General features: G+C 44.8%; 1 protein-coding gene across 2 annotated transcripts; it reads right to left on the reverse strand.

Annotated features, from left to right (window-relative positions):
• Nucleotides 1-3,394: 3,394 nt before the first annotated feature.
• On the reverse strand, nt 3,395-22,979 carry tedc1 (tubulin epsilon and delta complex 1). 2 transcript variants are annotated; one of them, XM_042073467.1, is made up of 8 exons: nt 22,758-22,979; nt 22,418-22,499; nt 21,980-22,197; nt 21,039-21,221; nt 19,090-19,170; nt 16,952-17,038; nt 5,392-5,610; nt 3,395-3,916 (listed from the first exon to the last, which is right to left on the reverse strand). In XM_042073467.1, exons 1-8 carry the CDS (start codon nt 22,887-22,889, stop codon nt 3,524-3,526), a joined length of 1,395 nt encoding a protein of 464 aa, XP_041929401.1. In that variant the 5' UTR covers nt 22,890-22,979; the 3' UTR covers nt 3,395-3,523. The 2 variants fall into 2 exon arrangements, with proteins under 2 accessions (XP_041929401.1, XP_041929402.1); XM_042073468.1 differs by lacking the exon at nt 16,952-17,038.
• Between the last annotated feature and the right edge of the window lie 1,855 nt (nt 22,980-24,834).

Genomic DNA, 24,834 nt, shown 5'->3' on the forward strand with positions numbered 1-24,834 from the left:
GAGGCCGAGAAGTGCCGACACTGTCCCAAGAGCTAGAAGAAACTAGCTACACAATGATTTGTCTCATCCGACCAAGCTGGCACATTGCCAGCCATTCTCAATAGGAGTGAGCACCAGTCTTCAGCATCCACCAGTCTGAGTCTGGACTGCTTGAGCAACGATTCCTATTAACAGTGTCAAGACCAGTCTCAAGACCCTGTTCTTGTCCGTGTCTGTGTCCAGGCCTGGGTGGACGTGGGTCAGTGATCGCCCCTGGACAGCCATCTCAGACTTGGACCCTGACACTAAAACGCTCCACTCCAAGGGGCCCGGCTTCACCTTACGAATCAGGCAGCTCTGTCAGCTCCGGTGAACAGCAGATTGTGCAGCTGCCGGTGCCTTCCTGCCTGCAGGCCCATGGTGCTCAGCCTCTCACACTCCACTGCGGCAGGATGCTGTGGGGGAACCGATGACGTGGGTGGCCAGGAAATGTGCTGGCCCCATTTCCAGTCGCCGAGCAGAAGAATTGTTATCTCTTGGTGGCCATGGACTACTTGACAAAGTGGCCTGAGGTCGACATGGTCCCTGACCCTGACTACAAATATTAGTTGATGTTAGTGTGCATTTTTCTCTTGGCAGTCACAGTCCATTGCCCATTGCCCATTGAGGATGCTGTCATTCTTTTGATAAACTAATTATACATTGTAACTATGGGCAGCATTGTATTTGCATCGCACCAATAATTTTCAAATTTGTAAAACAAATTATTTCCATTCAAACCAGATGAGACAGAAAAAGCAAGCAGAAACCCTGGCATGCATGTGCCTTGGCATGTGGTACTGAGTCTAACATAAAACTCCCATTGTCCTGATTATGAGGGGGAAAATCCATTCTCAGGGGGGGCTGTCACACTCTTCTGGGAGTCTGTACAATGTACATGACTCCAATTGTAAATTCACACAAAGCCTATTCAATCCCAGTCAGGACCAGGAGGGAGTGTGTATGCATATGTGCATATGCACGAGAGAGAGAGAGAGAGAGAGAGAGAGAGAGAGAGAGAGAGAGAGCGAGCGGTATATCTTACCCAATATCTGCACATCTTTCAGGGAAATTTGCCACAGGGTAATTTAGGTGTGTGCATTCAACATTACAGCTACAGTGAGAATGAAAGCAACTGAATAATGAGTTTGCCTCTGCAATGGACCATGAAGCATCAGTAATTTCAAATATTTTCCTACAGGTAAACCACAATGGTAAAACTTGATAAACAACTTTGGCTCACAAATAACAGATTTCTATCCTTGCTCTCAGACGCTCTAAACTCAGAATGTGAAACTTATGTGGCCTTGAACACTGAAAGCTTTTGTCAGTTTTGTCAGTTCAACAGTGAATGACAGGTTTAATATAGCTGGTCAACATTTCTGAGTGATCACTGGGCTTTACAGATATTTTAGTTTCCATGAATTAGTCAATTTACAAGACAATTTGTCATGTATTAATCATTAACTACTATGTACACTAGCATAAACCGAGGGCTCCTGAGGACATATGTTTCTGACTGTGTTTAGATTCAGCAATATGTAGTATGTCCTTGCATTAGAAGGGCATTATAATAGCACCCTTGGTTAATTGTTACACTCATACCTAGTCATTTTAAATACAGTTGGGCCCTGACAGACAGGCCAATTAGAGTTGTGGGCTGACGGGGTCTATCTTCATTAGGAGCGCACCACTCAGGCTGACTGTAAGCTTGGCACTCAAGTCTCTCTGCACCGCAGATGCTTAGCAGTCTAAGTGGGGGGGAGAGCAGCCTGAGAGCCAATCTGACAGTGTTGACTGACAGCGCTGCTCTAGATCATTTGGATCATTCCGGAAGGGTGAGGTGCTGCTCGCTACCTGCAGTGGCAGCTCTCCACCTCCAACCCTGACATTTTTCCTTACCCCCCCCCCCCCCTCACATCTACAGCTACCCACTCACTGAAACACACACACACACACACACAGTGCTCACACTCCATTGCTTTCCCATCAGCCTTGTGGAGGTATATCAGATAGCTTTTCGCCACTTCCTTCCTTTTCCTCCCTCCGCTGCCCCATCAATAAATCATGGAAATATGCATGAGGACCTTCTGCGTGTGGCCCCGGTGCTGAGCCCACAGTCTGAGTGGACGAAACACAGCGGCCACCTCCACCTCCACCCATCTCCCACGCAAACACTGCATGACCTTTGGCGCGGCGTGTTTGTCCACACGGCTAGCTTTAAAGGTCGACTGCGTGGACTGGGTAAAATAAGAACACACAGCCAGTCAAAGGAAAGAGATAAGGACAAGGGTGTCTGTGTGTGTTGCAGGGGGGTCTCCTAAGGCTGTTTTCGCAAAGACATGATTTTACCGCATTATATCCATTGTCTCCTATAGTAGATATACAGTAGATATATTAGTTATGACACAGGCCATTACTTTTCATTAATTCAGTGTGTGTCTGATCATACCAGAGTAGTTAGAGCTTCCTGACCCTGAAACTGCTCTGCATTCAGGGGTCAGGAATGATGTCCCCACACTCTATCTGGGGTCACAAATGTCCCCATATCCTTGCAGGGGTCAGAAAAGTCCCCATGTTCTAGCTGGGTGTGCCCTGGTAGTGACATCACCATCACACATGCACACACACACACACACACACGGCCGAATGTGGCAGACAAGGGCATCGTGGGCGTTTCACGAAAGTGCTGTGGCTCCGGGAGCAGTAAACAGAGTGAAGTATCCCCCCGGAGGTAATGAGCGGAAAATCCTGTTAAAGCCGCCACGCACGCTCCACAGAGCTCCGATATTAAACACATCCTTCGTTCTAATCCTGCCTATATTAACACGTCGCCCCTCCAAATCCCAGCAAATAAAAAAAATAAATAACCACAGCAGAAAATGACTTCCTTTAATCTGGATTAATCCGGCACGCTCTCACAAGTCTTGCCAAGGCGTAGTAGAGCGAGAGTTCTTGGGTTGGACTCAATGTTTCGACTCAATGGCTCCAAGTGTGAAATGTAGCTGGTTTGGCAAATAGGACTAACCCATGTTTAGCACAAGTTTTCGAAGGAAGAAAAAAGACATAACATGAATGTAACACAGAGAAATAAGAGAAGGACGAATCTCAGTGGGAAACGAGGGGGTTCATAGCAGTCGCAGGCAGACGGCCTACTTCAAGTAAACTTTCGTCTTCCGTCTGTTAGGGAGAGAAAGAAGCAAAAAAAAAAAGAATTCTGAAGGCCTGACCTAGATCAGCGAATTTGGTTGTTTTTCTCACAAGTGCCCGAGTGGGACTAAAATAAAAAATCTATTGCAAAAACATTGATGCAATGTTGCCCCTCATTTGTATGCTGTGCAAGCACCCCAGTACATTTACCGCAAACACACTTGAATCAAAGCAGCAAAAGACGCTTTAATGTTAAGCAGTTCGACTGAAAACATACATTCATGGATGGCTCAGACTGCATAATATGGAATGCGTAAACATAGGCACAGTCTCTTTGGGGAATATTGTGATGTGGTTAAGGAGGGGTGTGGCATCGTTTTGGAGGCGGTATAAATATGACTCCCTCCAGTCTACTGGCCTGCTCCTGCAGGACCTCTCGCTGCGCCAAACGTGCCACCTCCAGCTCTCCCAGGAGGAAGGCCTCCCTGGCCCTAAGCTCCTGGATCACTTCGGAAGCCTGCAGCTTTCCTGGCGATTCTGCCCCGTGAGGGGCGCGTTTGCCGGGCTCAAGCTTCGGGTGGTGTGGTGCGGTGCGGCCCTGGACGTGAAGGCAAGGGATGAAGCCGTGGTCTATGGAGGCCGGGGTGAAAGCAGTGGAGAAGCCTTGCAGCCTCGTGGCGACCTGTCTGTCATCTTCCAGGAGTTTGGCGTCGGAGTCTGCGGCTGGGCTGGTGCTGCTGTGTCTGCCCTGGTGGAGATATAAGCACAGAGCCTGTTTGTTTGTGTGTCTGTTTAAGTGGGAGAAAATGGCTTGAAAGTACATTCTAAAGAAAGAAAGAAAAAAAAAAAAACAGAAAAGTACTGTTGTTTGTGGGTCACATAAAAAAAAAAAACTAGACTAAATAAAGCAACATCCACTTCTTTTCAGGCTGTTTGTGTCTGTTTGTGTCTGTATCTTTATCTCTGTGTGTGTGTTCACACCAATTTGTAAGCCTAGGCCTCTGAAAGGAAATAACGATCTGAAGACTATGAGGATCGTGGTAGAATTGCCTCAAGAGAAAATAGTTCTGTAATAACACCTCAGTCAACTATTGATCGTCCCTCACTGGATGGCCTGCTCAGTTTGTGGCTCTTCCGTTAAGCGTTTGTCCTTTCGAGTGTCCTACGGTGACAAGGGCTTGCTCAATCCTAAAAGCCTTTTAAGAAAGCAGTCTGAATACCAGCGGTTGACGTCACAGGTGTTGCAAAGGTCTCTTACTCAAAGAGGGGAATAAAGCCCACTTTTAAGAGGTTCCGGTAACTTCTTGCCACACAAGCTCCCAAATGTCATGAAGTTTTCTGAAGCTTTGCAACTTTGTTGCAGTACTACGGCGAGTGGTTAGCATTTGGAATGAGACATGCCTGGCAGGCATGTCTGCTTGTGTGCGATGTTGTTCGTCTCAGTGAAGTCAAGGATGGAGCAGACTGTGCCACTGATGATCTTTAACTGCATTTTCATCTTCCCCTCTGGCCAGGAGCTGTGTACAACCTACCTTAAGTGGAACCTTTTTCCTGACCTTCAACACCTACGCGCTCTCATCAAAAAGACAGACATCTGAGAGGTAGTCTACAATAGGCCACTCCTTTGACAAATGAAGTAAACCCAATGGCATTTTTTAGCAACCAATCCAATTAGTAAAACTTAGCTATATCACAGACAGTGTATTTGCCCAAACCGTGATGCCTCAGGAATGTCTGAATTAGTAGATTACAGCTTTTGTTTACTTTTGGTAACCCATTGTTCAACTCATTTCAGGACATGGGATAACCTGAAGATCAAAATAGCTGCTCTTAATTGTCAACTTCGGTCGTGCAGAGCCTAGAATGACTGCAGAGTGAGGTAGTGCAGTAACACTAGACTACCTGTGGCTCTGAAGAAAATAAGTAGTCTAATTAAGTCTGGAAAAGTCTAATGAAAAGTGACCTCATTAGGTTGGCAGTCTGATCTGCCTTTGAAAGAACTTTTTTGAACTGTCATTAAAACAGCAACTGACTGTGCACGTTTATGACTATGCATTATGCATCTAATGGCAACAAAAAACTAAGACAGTATGACACACCATACACATCATCAAAAAATAAAAAGAGGTCTTGCCAGTCGCTTCCTAATTAGTGTCTAGTGTACTCACAGAAATCAACACTGCTAGCGCTGCCAACATCAAAGCCAGGAACCTCCTCAATTACCTGCCCAGTAAGGCCGCGTCTGGACGATGACCCGTCTCGTCTGGCCCGTAGGGACATCTGCGTCTGCAGCCGGAGCGATTCCAGACGCTCCCGCGTCCTCTTGACCCAGTCTCCGCTGGAGCAGCAGCCATGTGCGGGGGCGGGCCCCGGAGGCCCCCGTGGCGTTGGTGCAGTGTCCTCCTCACGAGGGTCTGCTGACTGGCTGTCAATCACACTCTCCTGCACAGGAACACACACACACACACACACACACACACACACACGATTTCAGTTTCCACACGATTTAAGTTGACATTTGTGAATGTTAATATTGCCGAACTGTCAAATGTCAATGGATTGTACTGCAGCAACATAGTTAAAACTTAAAGCAGCTCGTTCAAGGCTTCTTCTGTATACAGGAATGCATACGGATAAGCAAACCATGCTTACCGTATTTGCTCTACAAGCAGTTTCTGCATTGGGAACAATAATAAAGAGCACACATACAGTACACTGACAAACTAATAGAACTGTAGAATTCTGGGGTATTTTTACTGTATTCTGATGTGTTCATATGTTACTTCTGTGTGTAGTATACAACGGGGAGAGGTTCATATTATTGTACATAACTGTGCCTTAGGCCTGTGTACCAGCAGGAAGGTCATACAGGCCGATGTTTAGGAACATCCGAGGAACATCAGTGATAACATGGGCCGAGGGAGACAGCATGTCTGCCTATTCAGGATAGTATCTCCATCTGGCCAGGGCCGGGTTTTGTACACTGGTTGGCACCTGCCACGTTGGCATGATTGACGTTTGTATGTTTTAGTATAACAGGCTTTGTCTTAGGTTTTGACGAGGAGACGGATTGAGGAAGCAACCCAAGGAGCATCTTCTGTCGGAAGGCTCAGCAGCCGCTTCTAATAACAACCACAACTGTTAGACTCTGCACAGTTTTACTGTTTGAGACTTAGCCTGTGTTCTGTTATTCATTGTTGTACCATCTACAATAAATCATCATCTAATCGCCGATCCTGATCCCGCCATCAAGCTTTATTGACCATCTTCAATACAGACATTAGAACTAAAACACAACGCAACAACCAGAGAATCCAACATTTGGTGCCGTGACCCTTCTCGCAAAAGGAGAAGAAAGACGACAACATTTGGTTATCGTGACCCGACCGCAAGAGGAGAGACGGAGGACGAGAACATCCAACGGGTTCAAAAAGACTTCGGGGGCAGATTTTGGATTTTGGAACATCTGTAAGAAGAGTCCATCTTGGCACCCTGATTGACGTGACTGAATCCCAGCTGGAAGCCTGCCAAGAGGGGAAAGACTGCTGCACTGCGCACCCTGCATGCAGTGAAGACATTCTGACCAGGTGAAAGCAAAAAATCTTTACTCCTTTATGCGGGAAAAAGAACCAAAGTAAAGCTAATTTATTAGATAAATTAGAAATTAAAAGCTGCACATTAATGAGAGTATTGAAGTTTGTGTCATTAAGTGTTTTGACAAGTAACGTACCTATATCAATGATTGATGAGCTCTAGATGTCATTTGATATAAGAAGTTTTCTGGAAAAAAGTAAAAGGTCAAAGTGTACACATATTTTGGGTAACTGGATAGATTCGTGAACGAATTAAAAGAAGTAATCGATTAACTACGGACAAGCTTGGGGGATTAAATCTTTTCTTTTTCTGTACTGCCATTACATGTTAAGCTGTGTAAGTTTTATGAAATGAATGCTGTGCGTGTGCCAATGAGAAAATAGGAGTTGCTACAGTCATTATTTTGCTGAGTGAACTGTGTGGTTGTTTCTCAACGGTCTTTGTTTAGTTTAATGGCCTAGGACTAAACTTAGTGCTACAGTGATACGGAAAGGAGACAAAATCACCAGAGTGGGGTGTTTTGGTTGTGCAGTATTTGAAAAGTGGGATAGGGTTTCCACCTATGTTTTTTTGTTGACTTGGTCAACTGGGAATTTAACGAAAGATCGTTAAAAGTGTGAGTGAGACATTAATTTGTATCATTGTCCAGCCGTTTTGGGAGAAAAGAAACAGTCTGAGTTAAGTGGAACTGACACTGGTGAAATTTTTTGTTGTGGCATCATGCTGTGAGTAAAATAACTTACCAAGTGTCAGGTTACGGAGCGAGAGAGATAGAGAGAGAGTGTGTTTCCTTTTCCCTGGCGGGAGCGTGTGTGTGAGTGTGAGTGTGGAAAAAAAAAAAAAAAAAAATAAGAGATAGACAACTTGTGAACAATTGAGAGGCGAACAAATTACTAACCAAATTTTCAAAGTGCAAAGTTGTCACTATATCACTACCACATCACGGGAAAATATAAAAAATATATTTAAAAGGATCACGTCACTGCACGAAACACATAGTACAATTTAATATTTAATATTAGCACAATCCAGATATGGTTCTTGGTAGGAAAACTAAGTTACAGGCCTTAGTTGAGATACAAGACTATGTGTCAGATTGGATGGCAGTGAAATTACAATTGGGCAAATTTGAGGAAAAAAAGTTGGAATTAGAGATCCGAGACAGGATTTGCAGACATGAGACTGAGAGACGTGATTTGGAGGAACAACTCATGGAAGCGGATGTGTTGCCAGAACAGAGTGGAATGAGGCGAAGAGGAGTAGTCTCAGAGGCCCACTCAACGGGGAGGAGCCAACTCCTCCCATACACACCGGCACCTAGTGGGGGCGGGGGTCACAACCATGGTCGCAACAGGCAACCAAGCACCCGCCTCAATCCGACTCTGCCTGACTTGGACTCAACAGCGCCATATGCCATGGTGGAGACATCTAGAAGTGCAGTGGACATTGATAAAGACAGCTTCATTGGACAGAATGCTGCTGTTATGGGGACCCCACATGGGCCAAGAAACAGCATCCCACCTGACCAACAGCCAGCAGGTGACACGAAACAAATCATTCTGGCCCCTTCAGCAGCCACTGCTTTCTACAATCCACAAAGACAAGGAAGAACGTCTGCAACCAACGATCATCAAACTGCTCCACTCCAGTATGGCTATTCACAGCCACTAGCCATAGCTTCAGTACCTCCTCCTCCCCCATTGTTGTTACCAATGCCACTGGCTACAAGCCACCTCACCCACCTGTCAACTCTTTCCCTACCCCACCACCACCCCCACCCCCACCTGTCAACTCTTTACCTCACCCACCCCCACCCCCACCTCCCTCACCCCCACCTGCACCAGGGAATGATGGGGCATCTACATCCAATGCTTACCCACCTCACCCACCTGTCAACTCTTTCCCTACCCCACCACCACCCCCACCCCCACCTGTCAACTCTTTACCTCACCCACCCCCACCCCCACCTCCCTCACCCCCACCTGCACCAGGGAATGATGGGGCATCTACATCCAATGCTGCCCAGGGAGCGACTGCTCCAGTAACAAGGCCAAAGACAAAGAAAACCAGGCCAGCGATGGAGGACTGGGATGCCTGGGATGAGTCAGCTGACGAGGCACTCATATGCCCTGTGCGCACAGTAGCCACCACCGACGGCGTGTCTGTGCTTTACCAACCAGCTAAAACTGACAACACCCTCTATGCTACTGCCTTGCTTGAAGAACACATCAAAATTGAATTCTTGATTGATACTGGTGCTGAACTTAAAGTCTTTTCATCTGACCTATTGAAGAAACACGAAATACCTCTGTCAGGCATCATCAATACAGCTGGTGGACCAACCGGAGAAAAATTCAGTCTGAAGCAGACAGCCCCAGTCACCATAGCCATTGGAGAAGGAGATGGAGAAGTCTTGTGGAACCTGAGAAGGCTAACAAGAGAGGATCTCCTGGAACATCCTGCATGGGCTAAGGGAAGGAATGACTGTGGACTGTTGGAAATGGAACCTGTCAGACTGACTGGAAAACCACCTCACTGTCCCATCAAGAACGGACAGATTGTGGCAGAATTGTTGGATGCAATGCAGCTGCCAAAGGAATTGGCAGTGATCAAAGTAAAGGCACATACAAGGCAAGACACCATTGAAGCAAGAGGCAATGCAACGGCGGATGCGGTGTCAAGAACAGCTGCAAGAAAAAGAGAGGGAGGAGATAATGAATGAAAGATAATGAAATGGAAACACGGACGGATCTAACGGTAACAGGAACATTTTTGAAAATGACAACGAGAAATGCATGATGAGAGTGACAAAGAAGGTCAAGGAAACATCTGAAGAGGGAAAACGGGAAAGTTTGGCCAACATCATAGACATGCAGAACAGCTCGAGCCGAGAAGAAAAATGGACTTGGATTGAAAATGCGGCAAAGCTCCATGATGACAACTTGTGGAGGTTTGGAACACGAACAGTGGCTCCAGAAAGTCTACCATATCTGACGGCGCAAATTCATTCGCTTGGACACGTGGGAGTGGAGAAGATGAGGAACAGATTCATACAGGTCTGGTGGTCATCGAAGTTCACAGCAACGGCCAAAGACATCGTCAAGCGGTGTGTCACCTGTCGGCAAAACAATCACGACAAGAAGGTTAAGTTGCCAATGCTGAAGACACCAGCTCCACCAGGACCATTCAGAGTTCTCCAGATAGATTACATCACTCTTCCCAAGTGTAAAGGCTACCGAGATGTTCTGGTTGTCCTGTGCAAGTTCTCCAGGTGGATTGAGGTATTCCCCGCACGATCTGGAACTGCACTACACACTGCCAAAGTCCTCGTGAAAGACATCATTCCCCGATGTGGATTGCCATAACATAGTCGGCAGTGAAGGTCCAGGGTGAGAGAAAAGTGGATACATGCGAGCCATGGCAAACTAATAGAACCGCCTGAAACATGACGGCTTGGGTAGGGTACGAATTCTATCTGAGTTTCCGCCGATCTTCTTTTAGGGGTGAGGTGTGAACTAGAGGGGGGAAGATTCACGGGAGACTTTCATTTTGACAGGGAATTTATGACGTCAGGAGAAATGAAAGGTTAGGGATCCGAGAGTAGAATCTTTCCTTTGAGAATCCGAACATGCTCAGAGTGTTGTGGTAGTGGACTCTTCTTGACACAAACTCATGTTATGAAAAATTATAGACTTAGATAAGTCTTATAATTGATTTTGATGATTAAATATGCGTGATTACTGAGATATGAAATGTTTAATCTGAGGATACGATTGCAATTGCCGATTTTTGAGAATGCCGATTTTGAGAATTTTTAAAACACAACACAACAACCAGAGAATCCAACAGAACGAAATCTCAAACTAGATGTACCACATAGCGGTACAAAATATGACCGCCGCTCAGTCCTGTACATCCGTTCCGCGAAAATAAATCACACTTCAATTTGTCTCCATATTTTACTCCATCCCCCACTCTTGAAACTTTTGTGTATGCTTGTTTGGCATGCCTGAGTGTGTGTGTGCGGCTGCACAGAAAGTAGCCTACTGGTGCTGAAAAGGTGAATAGATTGTAGAATAGCCAATGAAGATGTAGCATTGTTATAAAACCTTTAAAATCTCTAAACAATCACAAGTAGGGCAGTTCATCACAGTTCATCCATTGCAACTGGATTGATGAAAGGTCACTTACACTGTAGGCTACATTGTATTTGGGAAAAGCAAAAGGTATCAGCATAATGTTATTTATTTATTTATTTATTATGTATTTATAAACAAAAACATCTCTGTCAGTTCCATGCCGTTTTCAACAGCTATCAAAAACAAAGGTAATTTTTGGATGGATGGATTTTTTGTGAATGTTTCTTCTTCTACATAAGATTTTAGTCATCTTTAGTTCATGTAATACTTTATTGTCAATGCACAAATTAAGTAACAGTAGTCTGAAACGTTATTGTTAATGCACAAATTAAGTAACAGTAGTCTGAAACGAAATGCTGTTTTACATCTAACCAGTGGTGCAAATAACTGACATGTCCAAATGGGCCTTGATGAAATGCGTCGCTAGACTGTTCATACACATTTTAACGGGCCAAAGTTGAAGAGCTTTTGTCCGTTATTGTTCGTGCAAATATAGGCTGATTCATGTTCCCTTGCATTGTGTAACTGAGGTCCATGGCTAGTCTGGCTTTCATCAGACCAAGCTCAATCTTTTAAGAAATCAAAAAATAAATAGCGGGCAGATCAGGCTGGGTTCACCCAGCCTAGTCCATAGGCACCCGATATTGTTTAATTTTCCGATTGAGATATACATGCTCTGGCTATTCTAAATGCAAAAATGCATCAGGGAGTTATGACAAAACGGTAACTAACAAACTAGATCCTAATAGAAAGCTGTTAGCTTCCCTAAGCTACAGGTACAGTAGGATTATAAGGTAGGCCTATTTACAACATAAATTGTCAATAGGCTATGCTGGCGACACAAATAAAATCTCCTTTGGAAACCAATGGCTTACGCCTTACAGTATCAAGCGGACTTAAACTGCCATATCGTGGCGAAAAGTTGTAATAACATCCACGCAGCTCCATGAGTCAAGGAAAGCGCGAATGAAGTAGCCACTTCTAAATGGGACCCACTACACAGTAGCTTAAGGTGTGTTGCTAAAGCAGCCATAATGAAATGAAGGTGTCATTGTTTGGATACTTCACACACACGTGCTTTTTAATTTCACAGACTACAACTACCAAGCTGGAATCAAAGCACATCGATTCTCCTCTCACACCCTGCACGCATTTAAAACAAAATAAACAGGCGTCTCAGTCTCACGCATGTATAGGCAAAACTGTATCAGACCGGTGTAACGTTGGTAAATCTTCCATTGCACAGAATGATTTTGTAGCACGTGCAATAAATGACAGTCGAAAGATACAAACAGTGCTGCTATCAATTTGCTTGGTATAACCGCATTTATAGTTTTCTACAAATGCAATCAATCAAATGGGCCTCCATCACTCAACCAACGCTAACGGTAACATTACCTAGGTCCTTATTGATATTACAAGATTAACGTACCTGCAGTAAAAACCAAGCATGTCCGATAAACATCCTCAGATTTATTTCGGCTTCAAGAAGAAATGGGAATTACACTTCATGTGAACATCGTCCTATCCTTATTAGATGTTCGCTGCAGTAAATTACAGTCCTTGTAGGAAGCGTCCATTGTTTTTCCAACCCACTTTTAACTTCCAACAAAATTACGTCTCACTGCAACGATGCGCCATCTAGTGGACAAACGACTACTTATTGCCAATACTGAAAATGCAGCCATGATGATGATGATGAATATTTATTTTGGCTTTCTTTTAATCCTACTGAATTTGTAATTATATATCGGCCGTTCTAATACCGATAGTATGTGGGTGCCTGTGTGTGTGCATGTGTATATGTGTGCACCGCCATTTACAGGCCAATGAGTGTACAGTCACTAAATGTACACATAACCTAATTTTTTTAAACCCTCCCATGGATGAAATTCTTCGAAACTTGGCATACCCCCAGAGAATGCCAGGTCAATCATACACATACAATTTGGTGCAGTTCTGAACATCTTAACTGAAGATAGGGGCGATTAAAGCAGAATAATATTGCATTTTCATTTTTTACCGGGCGGGTGGGGGTCCAAATCACAAATGTGTGATTATGAGCCAGGTTGATGTGGGCCCTTGAGACCAACATACCATAACAGATTCTTCATCCTCAGTGCCATGGTTCAGGTAGTTATTTAGGAAAAACTGTTTTTTTTTGCGGTTCGGGGGGCCCAGCACGGGGGGGGTTGGGGGGTATGTCCCCGGGGACGAAATGAAATTTTCCCCTACAGTTCTCAAGATATTCACAGAGAACTGTGTCTGCCCTACTCTCCTTTCGGGGGGTCCAGTCCAGCGGGGGGGCTACAGATAAAAACGAAAAATGACGGTTCCATGCTATCCATGTGGGGGTACATGCCCACCAAGTTTTGTGTACCCCGGTCTTTCAGTGTCCCGGGAATCCTTGTTGGTGTACGTCACTAAATGTACACATAAATTATTTTATTGTAAGGCCCCCCATGAACGAAAGTACACAAAACTTGGCATGCATTCGGAGGGTGTCATAATGATGCTACACTTTTAATTCCGTGCAGTTTTGACCTTGTCAGCCAGAGATATTGTGATGAAAACACCTAATGTTTTGCTTTTTAATTTTTAACTAGGTGGCGCTATACATGAAATAAGTGGTAATGGGATGGGTTGACATGCCCCCTTAAGACCAACATACATAAAAAAGGTGGACCTCCTAGGCCCTACGGTTCTCGAGATATTCACAGAAAACTGTCTCCGGCCACCTACAGGCCAGTTGGTGTATAGTAACATAAATGAATTTATTGTGTGGCCCCCCCATGAACGGAATTCCACAAAACTTGGCGTGCATACAGAGGGTGTCATAATGATCCTACACTTCCAACTTTGTACAGTTTTGACTATGTTAGGTCACAGATACCTTCAATTACAACACCTCATTTTTACTTTTTTGTGTTTAACTAGGTGGCGCTATACATGAAATGAGTGGTTATGGAATGGGTTGACATGGCCCCTTGAGATCAACATACAAAAAGAATGGTCCTCCTAAACCCTACGGTTTTCGAGATATTCACAGAAAACTGTGTCTGCCCTACCCTCCTTTCGGGGGGTCCAGTCCAGCGGGGGAGCTACAGATCAAAACGAAAAACGATGGTTCCATGCTATCCATGTGGGGTTACATGCCCACCAAGTTTCGTGTACCCCGGTCTTACAGTGTCCCAGGAATCCTTGACAGAAATTTGGACATGCGAAAAAGAAAAAAAAAAAAAGAAAAAAAAAATCTGACTAAACCTATATGACCGCCGCTTCGCTGCGCGGCGGTCATAATAAACTAGGTTAACTAGAAATCTAGAAACACATGACTACTGCCCTGCTAAACACAAAACTGCAGAAGAGAGAGAGAGAGAGAGAGAGAGAGAGAGAGAGAGAGAGAGTCAAAAAACAGAACTGACCATTTTGTAAAACCAGGGAAAACAAAGGACTGAAACTCTTGCACCAACCCAGTCCATCCTGTGTCTGTCCTCTTGTTTGAAACCCAATATGATCACCGTATGTAATGGACAACACAGGAGTGCCCACTTTAGGAACATTGTCTGTTCCTGCCCATCTGTTCCAACCCTTGATAATCAAGCCCATTACAGCAACATCATCCTATATCATCGCTAATACCTCTAATCATAATTCGGTAATATTGCAGACCCTATTTAGTCATGTATTTGGCAGTAAGACCTCTGCAAGACTCATTAATTTGGACATGCAGTATAGAAGAATCAATATTTAGCAGTCACTATTTGGTGTAATGAAAGTAGTGTAATGTTTGGCCGCGAGTAAGATCACTATTTGGCAGATACTGCACAGTGAGTAGGGTCACTTTTTGGCAGAGTGGTTGGTGATTAGGCTTGCCTCTGGCAGTGGCTAGGGGGAGCTTCAGGGGCTTATTAGACAGAGGCGCTGCAGAAAAAAGGTTTCTGGCCGAGTGGTGGACTGTTAGGGTCAATGATGTCCTGCCCCGTGGTAACTCATCGAGGCAAGTTAGTTTTCCTGCTGGCCGTGAGACCCACGTCTGCTTTTATGAGATACTGTAGATGTCACAAAATCTGTGTGTGTACCCCCCCACACACACACACACACACATATTAAACTGATCACTTTATGTCCTCTACTGTGTGTGCAATCAGCAGCTCGTGCAGGCCTATCTGTGACAGACTACCTGTGTAATTGCAGTTCCAGGGGAAGGATATCGATCGCTCTCTGTCTAGACCTGCCCGAGTTTCATCAGACGGCCGCGCTGTGTGGGCCAGACACTTACACTAGTCTTCGACTGGAGAACACTCATCATAGAGCCGCCAACTCTGCTCGATTCTCCGAGACGTCTCACGGCTGAGTGGAACCGTGCTCTCTGTTCCACGGACCACCGTCCAGACTAGCCTGGGAGACTGAATGGACATCTTCATTCATTCAGCACACTCTATTTGGTAGGGTAAGCAACTTGTGCAAGTGAGATGTTCATTCCAGCAGTATGCATGTCCCTGGCAACCCAAACTGATAACCTTAGATGGTGATGTATGGGGCAAGATTTTCAGCAATGTTGCCATACACTCACATGACTGATTTCATAAATGCAACAAATTTCCCACAAATTATTTAAGGGTAACACGTTACTTGATAGTATCGACATAATGCACACATGACACTGTCATGACACATGAACCCTTACCCTAACCTCTAACCCTAATCCTAACCCTAACTCTAACCCTAACTTGTTATGACAAAAACCGAATGTCACTTAATAACAGAAGTGTTATGTCATAAACATTTAGGACTTGTTTATGACATGTTCATGTCAGTATCATGTCAATCTTATGTCAATACTGTCAAGTAAAGTGTAACCGATTTAAGTTCTCCAGATATTTTTTCTAAAACCAATACTAGTGAAAACATGTACAAACAACATTGCTTGACCCACTGACCATCAATAAAGCAAAGGTTCCTAGTGGTGTATCACACAACTGTCAGAGTTGTCAGCTCCTGACTAGAAGTTCTAACAGCAATATTACACATATGCTTTCATGTTTGTCCTTGCTCTTCACAGAAGAGATGCGTCACTGCGAGGTTGCGATACTGTGTGATGAGACCACCTCGGATCTTGTTGCATGCGTCATCCAAAAGGGGAAAAAAAACATCGGGACAGAAATAGCACCATTTCTAGAGTACATTAGAGCTATGGGAGATTTTTTATTCAGCTTTTCTTGTGTAATTAGAAAACAAATGGCCTCTTAGTTTGGATGGGAGCTTGGCCAGTGGCAGGCGTGATTGGCCATCCGTGGTGCTCTGGAGTACCATAATGATGAGCTCACTCACTCGCTGAGCAATTCTGTCTTCGCCGAAAGCTTACGGAATGTCTCTCGGGGGTCCAGTAGAGAGTCTGGCATTTGTTTGTACAAAACAAAACAAAAGAAAGCCCCAGGTGGCTGTTTAAATCAGAGTAACTAGCATTTCTAACGTCACAAACATTCCCCAATTATTTAATCGGGACTCCTAGAGGTGCGAGAATTGCTTCTGCTGCCAAATAAAAGAGAAACCCCACGGTAGCCTCCCCCCACCCCGCCTTACAACTTCATCTCAAACTGGACCCCTGCCAGAGGGAGTTTGAGAATGAGAGAGATTAAAGAGAAAGTCTTTCTCCCTCACTGTGTGTGTGTGTGTGTGTGTGTGTCAATACATCAATAGCAACTGTAAACACTACCAACTAGGTTATATGCATATGTCTGGAATCTTACACCTTTAAAATCTTCAGTTCTCCACATATTACGGAGCATTCCGGATATACCCATGCCTCCCAACAACCCCCATCTCTGCATCCCTTTTTGCTGACAGCGAACTGCATCAGACAGCCGCATTTCTGAAAAGGCCATCAAACCTGTGAGTGACTGCCAGCAACTGCCAACGCAATCAGCCTGTAAATCATTGAAACCTATTAGCACGGATGCCAAGTAGGCAAATTATCCATCCGAGAGGCTCTCAGTAATGAGCACGGCTCAACAATAATGAAAATGAGCGTGGAGACTCAGACGTACCATCCAACGCCAGAACAAAGGCTCCAGAACCTTCCACTGTAAGTAGGCCTCCAGCAGGTGATTAACTTGTTTTGTGTTCTCCAACTCCTGACAGACAGACAAATAAAAATCAAGCACAGGGATTTCAATCGAGCAAAATGAAGCAAAGGGATTTAATCTTTTCATCAAAAAATGCCCAGACAAAAACAAGTCAATAGCACAAATACACAAACCTCTGAATTATATACACCTGTTGGCCACTGTGGTTGTTCATCTTGTATCATTTGCTCTATACAACTGTCTAAAAAAATCCAACAATTTGTGTTCCCAAAACAAAAATCCTTCAGTTATTTTTTTAAGAGGAAAGAGCTAATGATTACCTACATGTCTGCTTATCGATGCTAGGCTGCTGTGTGCATCATTCACCTGTGTATTAGAGCGTTGTGTAGCACTTCATACATGACACATTGACTGTCTGTGTGTGTGTGTGTGTGTGTGTGTGTGTGTGTGTGTGTGTGTGTGTGTGTGTGTGTAGACACGCTTGCTCGGCTGGGCTCTGCGTGCGCAGCACTTGTGTCTCTCCCCCTGGGCCCCCGCTGGGCTTTGTAAGCGCACCTTCTCTCCTATTTGTTTTGCTTTTCCGGTCCGTTTACCGTGCAGGCTCAGCAGTTGTCCTGCCACCCCCTGTCCTACCCTAGCCCTCCAAATATACGCGCACACACACACACACACACACACACACACACACACACCAAACAGTTCAGAGGCTGACACATCTCCTCAGGGGGAGCAGTACTCTAGGAGGAGCGAGGGTGGTGGGGGTTCAGGGGTGGGGTGGGGTGGGGGGGGGGGGGGCACTCAGTGTGATGGCTCACGTCTCTGCCAGCTGAGGGGCAGCATGGGAGGATGGGGATGGGTTGGCTGGGGGGGGGGGGGGAGCCCCCCTGGAGCATATAGCCTATTAGACACACCAGGCGAGTGAGCTAGGCATTTATCTCTGTCTGTCTGTTTGCACATCCCATTCCTGCGGCGGCGCACTCCCAAGACAGTGCCGAACAGGCTTGGAAAACAGCTCAGCTCCAACTGACATGCAGAAACTCTCTCTCTCTCTGTCTCTCTCTGTCTCTCTCTGTCTCTCTCTATCTAGCTGTCTCTGTCTCTCTGTCTGTCTCTCTATCTGTCTCTCTATATCTGTCTCTCTCTCTGTCTGTCTCTCTCTCTGTCTGTCTCTCTCTCTGTCTCTCTCTCTGTCTCTCTCTCTGTCTCTCTCTGTGTCTCTCTCTGTGTCTCTCTCTGTGTCTCTCTCTGTGTCTCTCTCTGTGTCTCTCTCTTTATATATATATATATATATATATATATATATCTGTCTCTCTCTCTATATATATATATCTATCTGTCTCTCTCTCTCTCTCTCTCTGTCTCTCTGTGTCTCTCTCTGTGTCTCTCTCTGTGTCTCTCTCTGTGTCTCTCTCTCTCTGTCTCTCTCTCTCTCTATATATATATATATCTATCTGTCTCTCTCTCTCTCTCTTTCTCACTCTTTATCTCACTCAAGTTTCAATCTCGCCTCATTCTCCTCTGCCTATGAGGGACAGAAATAACCTCCCGTCTCATCGCTCACCCAGCTCATCATGGGCCTCTGTGCCTCCCCTCGCCTCCGATCTGAATAACACAGAGGAGCCGCATCACTTGCTTTTCTGTGCCAGGTCAGAGCGTTAAAAACACTCTGCTCAAAAGGGCCCGTTCGGAGTGCAAAGGAGAATGGGGAAGAGTGTGTGCAAAGGTGAGAAGAGAGAGAAGTAAAAAGAGAGAGAGAAAGGGAGAATGAGAGAGAGAGAGAGAGAGAGAGAGAGTGAGAGAATGAGAGCGAGGAAGCGCTAGGCCTCTGACTTTCAAACATCGAGCCGTCTGCTCTTCAAAGAATCATGATACGCTGCCTGTCATTCAATGCCAGTTACAGTTGAAAAACGGGAAGACAGGGAAGGGGGGGGGGGGGGGGGGGGCATAAAGGTGTGTGTGACAGGGAAGGGGGGGGGGGTAGGGGGTGCCAAAAACAGAAAATGAAAAAGAACAGAGACACCCAGCCTCTGGAATGCAGGTACGCTATTGGGAGAGAACAAACCCTGTCAGTTTGACAAGCAGTGTTTTTGGGAGCTCACCTTGCTAAGCGGACTAGCATCGCTGGTGCCAAGCGCTTCGGAGCTCGGGGAGACAGGCTGGGGGCCGATGTCAGAGAGAACCTGTGGAGAGACCAGAGAGTTTATGCATTATTCAGCTCCACATGCTAGATACCTGCAGGACCTTTGAAAAACAGCTGCAACTAAATTGATTCCATTTCCTACACCCCCCCACCCTTCTCACTCTCCAATGATATTCATTTCAACCATTTCTCTGCATCATTCTGCTGTTAGGGGATGTACAGTATACCCCAGGGCACATGTAATGTGCATGTCCAAATGCCGTTTGAAACGATGTCTGCAAACCAGAGGCTGGAGGACTGGAGGATATGGAGACTGGGTGAATGCATTTTGTTTGTTTTCCTGCCGTTTTTGCACAGCGGTCGAGTTGAAGTGTATTCAACTGCTGGAGGCGTCCTGTCCCTACCTCACCACCAACACCACCAACACCACACCCCCCTCCCCACCCACCTCCACACCCCCCCCCCCCCCCCCCCCCCCCACACCACCCCACCTTCCACACCACCCTCCACACCACCCCTGCTCAGTCTCCTTCTTTTCTTCCGTCCGTTCTTTCGGCCTGCGCTTTTAACCTGTCATATTCATCAGCGGGCGGTGATGGATGGCCCGGTGGAGAGGGGGGCTGTGGTGAAATCACTCAGGCTGACTTGGGCGGCCAGGAGGAGAGGGGCCAGTCAGAGAGAGAGAGAGAGAGTCGTCTGTGGAGACAGACGCGGCACCTCTGGGCCAGCCCCAAGTGACAGCGTGAGATTAACCTCCGCACAGAGGCGGCCTTATCACTCAATCAAGCCCAATCACCACTGTCAAGAAGGACTGAACTAAGTGCTGATTCCCACACACACACACACACACACACACACACATTTACACACACTTCTTTGTGCAATAATATGTATTCTGGAAATAAGTGATTTTCACATGCACACACACATACATACAACACTCTGTCAATGTGCTCGTTTGTGTGTATATATTCACACATGTAAATTCTCCTTTTCCATACTTTAATTGGCCGTAGGTGATTGCTGGCTGACAAACAGCGTATGTGGGAGTTAGGCCACCACGAGCACGAGAATTCACATATCTAGGCTGCCGGCGGAGACAAAGGACGTGCATGACAATGTTCTGGAACTGGATTCGCTGGCTGAAGCCAAAGGAGGATTAATCAGTTCCATTCAACGCATACTGTAGTTACAGAACAGCCCTGTTGTAAAGCTATGCACACACCCCTATGGGCTTTTTCCATCCATTCCATTTGCATTCATATAAATCATGGAATTTAATGTGTAAATAACATATTGGCAACTGAATCTATACCCAAAGGTGGCGTTAAAAAATGGTGGGCTTAACTGTGAGGTGGGGGAAAAATGAGAAATGCGAAATGAGAAATGCGTCTTCAAAAAAAGGGCTTACATTAAAAAAGGCTTAACTGAAAATCCAGCTCAGGTGTTACATCTCGCCTTGCAAATGTATTTCATCTAAATCTCAAAAAAATGGATGGATAGATTGGACATCCACTTTAAGTCATTATAGAGTGGACTTCTGGGCAAATGTGTTTGTGGCTCTATTTACCAATATTTAGCTATATGGCAGTCAGATAGCGTTTTGGGGGGTTTTCCCCCTATTTCCTGTAGCCCTGGGTTTGCATCTCTTCTCTGGGGGATTTGGACTATCGTCCACCCCCCCAACCCCCCTCCACCTCTCATGGGAGATCCAGGCTCCACTTCCCCCGGTAACGTATCTCAGCTAAAAGGTCCTGTGTCCCAAGGTGTGCAAAAATAACTTCGCTGCACTTTAAGCTGCCCTGCATGAGAGCTCCTGCTAATTAACTGAGCCTATATGCAAATGTAGGTACTGCATGTCTACGGAAGGTATCGCATTAGAGTTGGGAAACTTGCCCGGAAACTTGCCTTGTGGATGAGTTTGGCCCTTTCCTCCTGGGCTGCTAGGAGGGCTCTCCAGTGGTACCGGAGCTTGCCGTACTCCCACTGCAAAAGCCGCAGGTCTCCATCTCCATCAGTGCCTCTGCCGACACACTCTTTGCCTTTGCCGCCCTCACACAAATCCACCAGGGGAGCTCCAGGAATGCACACCTGAAAAAGCAGGTGCACACACACACACACACACACACACACACACACACACACACACTTGCTTTCCATCTAATCCTGTGTATGTCCGTTCTGGCTACTTTTAGACTTCAATTATGTATAGTTGCATTTTCCAATAATTCAAAGGATAATTTGGCCCAGATTGATTTTTGCTGATGTATCATAACATGAACATACACTTAATTAATGTCCTAAACCCTGAGGCCCAATATGCATTTTCTGTACATTTTCCGAACGTGCAGTCAGTCACATCATACTCTGCAAATCAATGCTGCCATCAACTGGTCAACTATGGAATAACAATATTTTGCTGTATTCATTTTTGATCAACACACAGCATGCTATGTGGTAAGCTATATGGTGGGTGGCACAATTTAGTAAAGTTTCAGGGATGGGATTGTCCTTGATTTAAGGATGTTTGACCCATCATTTCCAGGTGTTCCAGTCCAGTGGAAAAAAGCTAAATGGTATTGGCTTTGGTATTGCTATTGGTATTGGTTACAGTACTGCACAGAGAAAACCACAGAGAAAAAAAACATGTTGCAGGTTTATGTATTATGTATGGGTAAGAAGACCTACATAAAAGAGGATTTGTTTACCCAGAAGGCTATTCCTGAACAGAAAAAAAGCCAGTCTTAGGTTCTATTCCACATTGTTCTAGAATTCTCCATGAATATGGCGCGTGGTGCCAACCACTGCAATGCAGGCAACCTGGAACTCAAGGCCAGCCTCAGTCTCACCTGAGCAGGAGGCAATGCCAGAGGCTGCATCTGCAGCACTCTCTCTCCCAGCAGGAACTCCAGGAGGCTCCCGGACGACAGCATCCAGCCGAAGGCCAAAAGCAGCTCTCGGCTCCCCACTGCGTCTCCACAGCAACTGCCAGCCTGCGGGGCCACCACCCAACAGGCACCATACCCACAATGCCACAGCGCGCTCCTCACAAACCAGGTCTGGGCTCCTTCAAAGTACAACATCATATAAATAACGTGACCCACTAGGTGCACCTGAGAGAGGCAAGCCTGAGGGACACACTGAATGGATATTAAGTAACAGTAGGCTATGCTGTATATATGGTCACTTTAAATTCTGGCTCCAATGTTCTGCCTACAAAACATTCACATCTTAGCTTTCAGTTATTTTTTTATAAAGACAGAAATAACACAGACAGGTAAACTTACCTGGATCTGAGTGCTGACATTTGCACTCCAATCGAACTGCTTTCACTAGAAGGCAACGTAGCAAATCCCACATATTCTGCACCTGTGAGGCGAAAATTCTGTTATGAAAACCACGTACAGTGACATTGGCCTAGCTTCAATTCAATACAAATATTTGCTTTCAGATGACTGGCTTGGATTAACTGAAACTTCAACGACAAAACACACTTTGGCTAGAACTACCTAGTAGACATATTTGTGAGATTTTCAAAGGTGCTGCAAACGCTAGTGTCGCTTCATACATTTCTGTAACATTAGGCCACTGTACTGTACTGTACAACAACTGGTTAACTTAACTTACCACATCGTGTTTGTTGAATTTTGCCCGTCTGAAGGTTTCAGCACATGGAACAGAATCCACCTCAAGAGCAGAGAGAAACTTTATAAGTCCTTCGATTACCTCTTTTGCTTTCACGCTCTTTTCTCGCTGCATGTTGTCAAGAATAATGCTTAATGTCCCCGGTCGTTGTCATGGTGCATGTAAAATCTACATTTCTTACAGGACACAAAAGTTTTGATTGGACGGACGCCGGGGAGGGACTTGTTAGTATACCAATAAAGTAACTGAATGCTAAAGGAAAGGGATAGGCGGAACTTCCGTCACTTCCTTCGCGCGCTAATTTGACTCCAGTAGGTCATTTTTGTCAGAGCCCGTCTATTCGACATTCTCTGTTTTTGTGCAAGTGTTGGTCATAGATATATATACATATACATATATCTATGGTGTTGGTCTGGTCAGAGAATGTCTAATAAGGGGACATAATATACATAGACGCTGTATATTATGTCTATGGGGAGAACCGCCACTCTCGGGAAACTTCCGGTTTCTGAACTGGTTGCAGTTCCTTTTCTGGTTCCACATGAGGGCGTTCACGAATAAGTGCAGAATGAATGGAGGTCTATTAGTCCAGTCATTTTAGGAGAAAGGGTTGAACAAATTGCAACACAAGCAAACTTAACTGATTTTGTATCAATAGGGGAAAGTTTAGAAAAAGACCTAAATATACCCTATTCATGCACCTATACAGAATTTTTCTCACGGAAATAGAGGAACAAAATTAACCTTCACATATCACCATGAAAATTACTGAGTTGATTACTTACATCAAGACAAACAAAAAATGTATTATAAGATTTTTTAAATTGTTTGTTAACATGGGCAAACAGGGCATAATGTAATTATGTATAGCTAATGTATAGTGACCCAAAACATTGCAACATTTGACAAACAAATTGTCCAAGGCATGGAGGAAGATAGATGTCTTAACTGGTATTATATCTCATCTAGAGGGTATATTCGTATAGAAAATATATAGTTTATGGTGTTTAATTTGTTTTCCCTGGACAGTATAGGCCAAAATGTATCCACTTTACACTAGATTCGCCTTTACAGAATAGAGGGCAATGTATTGTGCATGGCATAGAGGAAGATGGGAAATGTCTTAAATGGTGTTATATCTCCTCTAGAGGGTATATGATTATAGAAAATATATGGTTTATGGTGTTTAAATTGTTTTCCCTGGACAGTATAGGCCAAAATGTATCCACTTTACACTAGATTCGCCTTTACAGAATAGAGGGCAATGTATTGTGCATGGCATAGAGGAAGATGGGAAATGTCTTAAATGGTGTTATATGTCCTCTGGAGGGTATATGCTTTCAGAAAATATATAGTTTATGGTGTTTAATTTGTTTTCCCTGGACAGTATAGGCCAAAATGTATCCACTTTACACTAGATTCGACTTTACAGAATAGAGGGCAATGTATTGTGCATGGCATGGAGGAAGATGGGAAATGTCTTAAATGGTGTTATATCTCCTCTGGAGGGTATATGCTTTCAGAAAATATATAGTTTAGGGTGTTTCATTTGTTTTCCTTAATAGTGCAGGCCAAAATGTATCAGCTGTTCACTTGATTCGCCTATACAGAATAGAGGAGTATGTGTTATGCATGGTATGGAGGAAGATGGGACATAAGTTGATTATTATATACTATATACTATATTTCATGTACAGTGCATATACTTTTAGAATATGTATAGTTTTGACTGTTCTATGACTTTGAACAGTCTGACATCTAAATAGGGATGTAACGGTATGAAAATTTAACCTCACGGTTATAGTGACCAAAATGATACCGGTTTTCGGTATTATCACGGTATTTCGTGTATAAGTGTGTAGCCTAGAAATCTAGACGCGCCCCTAGCGGCAGTTTAAGTAGTATAGTCTATAATATACTGTACTACTTAAACGGCACTGACAATCAAAAAATCCAGTGGAAACTAGATGGCAGAAGTGTGTAGGCCAATCTGCCCACCAGCTTTTTCTACTTCACTACCTACAGATGTTTTACCGGTATGATATTTCGAAACGCCATG

Source organism: Alosa sapidissima, chromosome 19, assembly GCF_018492685.1.
Source record: "Alosa sapidissima isolate fAloSap1 chromosome 19, fAloSap1.pri, whole genome shotgun sequence".
In the NCBI taxonomy this organism is placed as follows: domain Eukaryota; kingdom Metazoa; phylum Chordata; class Actinopteri; order Clupeiformes; family Clupeidae; genus Alosa; species Alosa sapidissima.